This window comes from Sus scrofa, chromosome 9 (assembly GCF_054392235.1).
Source record: "Sus scrofa isolate SSC_HxYL_T2T_F1_AM1 chromosome 9, Sscrofa_HxYL_maternal_Yorkshire_Landrace_v2.0, whole genome shotgun sequence".
NCBI classification, from domain to species: Eukaryota; Metazoa; Chordata; class Mammalia; order Artiodactyla; family Suidae; genus Sus; species Sus scrofa.
The window spans coordinates 112073268-112079267 of NC_139391.1; the positions used below are offsets into that span (position 1 = coordinate 112073268).

General features: G+C 40.8%; 1 protein-coding gene across 4 annotated transcripts in view; it reads right to left on the reverse strand.

Moving 5' to 3' along the window:
* COG5 (component of oligomeric golgi complex 5) overlaps positions 1 to 5616 on the reverse strand; it is a 277016-nt gene extending 271400 nt beyond the window's left edge. For all 4 annotated transcript variants that reach the window (XR_014816125.1, XR_014816126.1, XM_021102595.2 and 1 more), the window contains exon 1: positions 5505 to 5616. Coding sequence is in view for 1 of the 4 variants with exons in the window: in XM_021102595.2 (XP_020958254.2) it covers positions 5505 to 5595 (91 nt within the window). In the remaining 3 variants the exon portion in view is untranslated. The remainder of the gene's footprint in view (positions 1 to 5504) is intronic.
* Between the last annotated feature and the right edge of the window lie 384 nt (positions 5617 to 6000).

A 6000-nucleotide genomic window follows, 5' to 3' on the forward strand; every position in this document is an offset into this window, starting at 1 on the left:
GGTGTAGGCTGGCAGCTGAAGCTCTGACTGGACCCCTAGCCTGGGAACCTCCACATACTGCGGGTGCGGCCCTAAAAAGAAAAGAACAAAAAATTCATTTTACTTTAATGTACAGAACCTAGGCTATGTTCACACATGGATTTCATATGTAGAATCAGCAGTGCTTGTTCAGGCTCAAAATAGAAATAGCCAACAGAATTAGTTTTATAGTTCAGAAGAGAGGTAAGAACCATACCATTAATCTGTGTATTAATTTTCAAACCATGAAAAAAAGACCAGATGCCTTAGGAAGGAATTTTACGATTAAAAAAGGAAAATAGGCATGATAGCGTTCACAATCAGGAAAACACCACAATAGTGTGGGGGGGGTGTACATAAAAGAAATGAGACCAACGAAAGAATAAAGTGTTCACTCTAACCTCTTTTATTCAACATAGTACTGGATGTCCTAGCCTCAGCAATCAGACAAGAGAAAGAAATAACAGGTACTCAAACTGGAAGAGAAAAGGTAAAATTATCACTATATGCAGATGACATGATACTATACATAGAAAACCCTAAGGACTCCACATGAAAACTACTCAAACTGATCAATGAATTCAGAAAAGTAGCAGGATACAAGATTAACATTCAGAAATTGGTTGCATTTCTGTATAGTAACAATGAAATATTAGAAAAGGAGCATTAAAAAAAAACCTGGAGTTCCCGTCATGGTGCAGTGGTTAACGAATCCGACTAGGAACCATGAGGTTGCGGGTTCGGTCCCTGCCCTTGCTCAGTGGGTTAATGATCCGTTGCCGTGAGCTGTGGTGTAGGTTGCAGACGCGGCTCGGATCCCGCGTTGCTGTGGCTCTGGCGTAGGCCGGTGGCTACAGCTCCGATTCAGCCCCTAGCCTGGGAACCTCCATATGCCGCGGGAGCGGCCCAAGAAATAGCAACAACAACAACAAAAGACAAAAAAGACAAAAAAAAAAAAAAAAAAAAACCTTTTAAAACTGCATCAAAAAAATAAATACCTAGGAATAAGCCTGACCAAGGAAGTCAATAAAGGTAATTAAAGACAATTCAAATAAATGGAAAGATATAACATTCTCCTGGATTGTAAGAGTTAGTATTGTTTAAATGGCCACACTACCCAAAGCAAACTACAGATTTAATGCGATCTGTATCAAATTACCCATGACGTCACAAAACTAGACCAAATAATCCAAAAATTTATATGGAAGCATAAAAGACCTAGAATTACCAAAGCAATACTGAGTGGGGGAAAAAAAAATAAAGAAGGAGGCATAACTCTCCCAGACTTCAGACAATATTACAAAGCTACAGTAATCAAGAGAGTGTGGTACTGGTACAAAAGAGACATATGGATCAATGGAACAGAATAGAGAGCCCAGAAATAAACACAGATACCTACAGTCAATCGGTCTTTGACAATGGAAGCAAGAATGTAAAAGGGGAAAAAGTCTCTTCAGTAAGTGGTGTTGGTAAAACTGTATAGCTGCATGTAAAGTGATGAAACTAGAACACACCCTCACATCATGCACAAAAATAAACTCAAAATGACCTAAAGACTTAAACATAAGACAAGATACCATCAAACTCCCAGAAGAAAACACATGCAAAACATTCTCTGACATCAATCATACTAATGTTTTCTTAGGTCAGTCTCCCAAGGCCACAGAAATAAAAACAAAAATAAACCAATTTGACCTAATCAAACTTACAATTTTTGCACAGCAAAGGAAACCACGAAAAAAAAAAAAAAGAAGAAAAACAAAGAAAAAAAGACAACCTACATGATGACAGAAGATAGCTGCAAACAATGCAACCAACAGAGCTTTATCTCCAAAATATAAAAACAACTTATACAACTCAACAACCCGAAAACAAACAAACCAATTGAAATATGGGCAGAAGACCTAAATAGACATTTCTCTAAAGACATACAGATGGCCAACAAGCACATGAAAAAAATGTACAACATCACTAATTATTATTGTAAATCAAAACTACAATGAGGTACCACCTCACACCAGTCAGAATGGCCATCATTAGTAAGTCTACAAATAACAAATGCTAGAGAGGGTGTGGAGAAAAGGGAAGCCGCCTACACTGTTGGTGGGAATGTAAAGTGGTATAACCATGTGGAAAACAGTATGGAGGTACCTCAGAAAACTAAATGCAGAGCTACCATATGATCCAGCAATCCCACTGGACAAATCCCAGCATATATGGGGACAAAACTTCCATTCAAAAAGATACAAGCACCTGTATGTTCAATGCAGCACTATCACAATAGCCAAAACATGGGAACAACCTAAATGCCCATCAACAGATGAATGGATTAAGAAGATGTGGTATATATACATAATGGAATACCACGCAGTCATAAAAAAGAACAGAATACTATTTGCAGCAACATCGATGGAACTAGAGACTCTCACATTAAGTGAAGTAAGTCAGAGAAAGACAAATACCCTATGACATCACTTATATTTGGAATCTAATATATGGCACAAACGAACCTATCTACAGAAAAGAAACAAACTCATGGACATGGAGAACAGACTTGTGGTTGCCAAGGGGCAGGAGGGAGGGAGTGGGATGGACTGGGAGTTTGGGGTTAGTAGATGCAAACAATTGCATTTGGATAGATAAACAATGAGCTTCTGCTGTATAGCCCAAGGAACTATATCTGATCACTTGTGATGAAACATGATGGAGGATAATGTGAAAAAAAAGAGTACATATATATATATATATATAACTGGGTTACTTTGCTATACAGCAGAAACTGACAGAGCATTGTAAATCAACTCTAATAAAAAAATTTCAAAACAAAAAAAGATGTAGTACTTATACAACGGACTACTACTCAGCCATAAAAGAATGAAATAATGCCATTTGAAGCAACATGGATGCAACCAGAGATTCTCATAAGTCAGTAAAAAAGAGAAAGACAAATAGCATATGATATCACTTATATGTGGAATCTAAAATATGGCACATATGAACCTATCTACAAGATAGACTCACAGACATCGAGAACAAATTTGTGGTTGCCAAGGGGGAGGGGGTGGGGGGTTGGATGGTCTAGGAGTTTGGAGTTAGTGGATGTAAATTTAGAATGGATAAGCATTGAGGTCCTACTGTATAGCATAAGGAACTATATTCAGTCTCTTGGAATAGACCATAATGGAAGATAATTTAAGAAAAGGAATGTGTGCTTGTGTATATTTTGCTGTACTGCAGAAATTGTCACAACACTGTAAATCAACTATACTATAATCTAAAAAATTAGGACTTCCGGTAGCGACTCAGAGGGTTAAGAACCCAACATAATATCTGTGAGGATGTGGGTTCCATCCCTGGCCTTACTCAGTGAGTTAAGCATCCAGCACTGCTGCAAGCTGAGGCATAGGTCGCAGATACGGCTCAGATCCAACAATGCCCTCGCTATGGCATAGGCTGAAAGCTGCAGGTTTGATTTGACTCCTAACCTGGAAACTTCCTTATACCACAGGTGTGCCCCCCCAAAAAAAGAAACAAAGAAAACAGAAACTAAGTGTTCAGAAAGAAAGAGAAACAGCAGAGAAGGAAAAAAAAAAACAAAAAAAAAAACAAAGGACAGTTTAAAGAAATTAATGGTCAGTAGTGTCAAAGATCTTACAAAGATCAAATACAACAAAGGCTGAATACTAAGGACAGACTTTTCTCCTTAAACAGAAAAGTTATATAATGCTTCTCATACAGTTCCCTCATTCCTATAGGAGGCACATCAGAAACACCTCAAAAAATTTCCAACTATGCATCTCCTCACTAACCCTATTAATCCTATCCTGTATCACTGGCAGATTCCTGACATAGTGAGTCACTGCTACTGATGGAAATGTTTAATTCTTTAGGAACGTTTTGAGGGAGAAGAGTAGAGTAGGCTTAGTTTCTAGGTTTAATGGCAAGATATGGAGGATGCCCAATATCTGGTAGAGTCTTTTTTTTTTTTTTTTTAAGGGAACTTGAAAATCATTTGTTAAGCTTCAAGGGAGAGGTTTGAAAAGAGTTTAAAAAAAAATCAAATAATTACTGTGGAAGATGGGAAAGAGAAATAAATATGAAAATACAATAAGCAGAACTGAGGATTATTTACCTTCCAAAACCATCTAGAAAGCCTTTCCTGACATTCACTTAACCACTCCCAGTTATCATCTTCTTTGTATTGTTTGACTTTGAATATACAATTCCACTGCTACTTACAACACTATATTACAGCGCTTATCTTTATAGCTCTATAAGACTATTTTCCCTACCAAAATGGTGAGCTAGAGGGTGGGAACTGCACATATTATCAGGAGCGCAGAACTTGATTAAACTAAGTTTAAATTAATATACAAAGATGGATTAGCAATAGAGCCTAACCTAAAGAATCTAACGCAATCTAGTTCAGCAAACATCATTTGTTAATTCTGACAAAAGTATATAAATCATGAGGCAAGTCATTTAAGATCAATAATAATGTATACAACAGAGGAAACAAAATTTTTTGAACTTTATTCGTTCATTATTTTGGTCTACAAATGTGTGCATATCCTTCTTACTGAGATGTTCAATTTAAAACAAAATCACATATTCTGCACCTAATGTGTGCAACGTACTGTTGTTAAATCTGTAGAGTATAAAACGAGTTTTACAACGCAGTAGAAAAGATTAAGTACAGAAGTGATTTAAATACAAAGTAAACCGTGATGGAGGTTAGAGAAGAAAATTGAAAACGGATGAGAAGGATCTTAAAAACTTAAAACTTTATTCTGAAGGAAAACAGACTTGAAGCATGTTAACTTCAGTAACGCAATTTTATGTGCTTCTCAAACGAACAATGTCTAACTTATTTCTAACAACTTCTGTCCAAAACTATCAATAAACCTGCTTGCTACATTCAAAACATTGTGAGTAATCCCAGCCTGATTAATGCTCCGAACCCTCCGCCACGTGTGGCTGTGGATAAACGCCCAGTAAAAAAACAAAGCCGAGCTTGAAGTTGGGCCACCTGTGTAGTCCAAGAATTCATTAACAGAGAGAATGTTTCCAACTTTACTTAAAAATGAGGGCCGCTTTCATCACGCGCTTATCTGTTCCATGTCTTACTGTTCAGGGAATAGGACACTTCAATCTTCGGTCAAGAATTGCGGTAGCAATGGGCCGCTGCGTATGGGAACTCCGAACATCAGCGAAGCCCCAAGCGCGTGGAGGGGAGACTTGAAATGAGGAGCTTCCATAAGTCCAATATCCCCCAGGACACCTGGAAGCCAAGGGGACAGCAAGTCCCTGGATAAAGAGGTTGGCAAGGCCAGCACCCAGACGCCAGGGGGCCGGGCGGAGGGGAGTGGTCAAGTAGAGACAGGAAAACTTTCTGCAAAGCGACGGCTCGAGTACACCACCCGGGCCCAGAGGCGGAAGAGAACAGCTCCCCAGACTCCCTGCCCGGCCAGACCCCAACTTCTTACCGTCCTGCAGAAGCTCCCTGACTGCCGCAGCAGCCGTTGCAGAGCCCAGAGCCTTAAAACCAGCCACAGCTACGCCGCCGTCACCTTCCATGTTGGCAGGTGCGGAGGTGATGGCGTCAACGGCGGCCCGCCCCGCCCAGGTGATGACGCAGAATCTCGGCGCCACCCGCTCCGCCCGGCCCGCGGCTCCCCGGCGGCGTGGAGAATCAGCTGTGCGGTGCCCGCTGGGCGGATGCGGGCTGGGAACAGGGGACCCCAGAGCAGGTGGGTTCCGAGAGCCAGGCGCACGTGAGAAACCGAGATCCGGGGCCGCCGCTTTCCTCCGTCTGCTGCCGCGCTCCTGGGGCTGGCGGAGTTCCCTAGGCGGAAGAGAACTGAGCGCCGGAATGTGGCCGCAACACTTACCGCCAAAGCAAGTATTTAACCTAAGAGCAGGGGCGTATTGATGGAGGCAAGAGAAGAGAGCGGGGGTTTCTGGGAGTTTCGCTGCACAGCT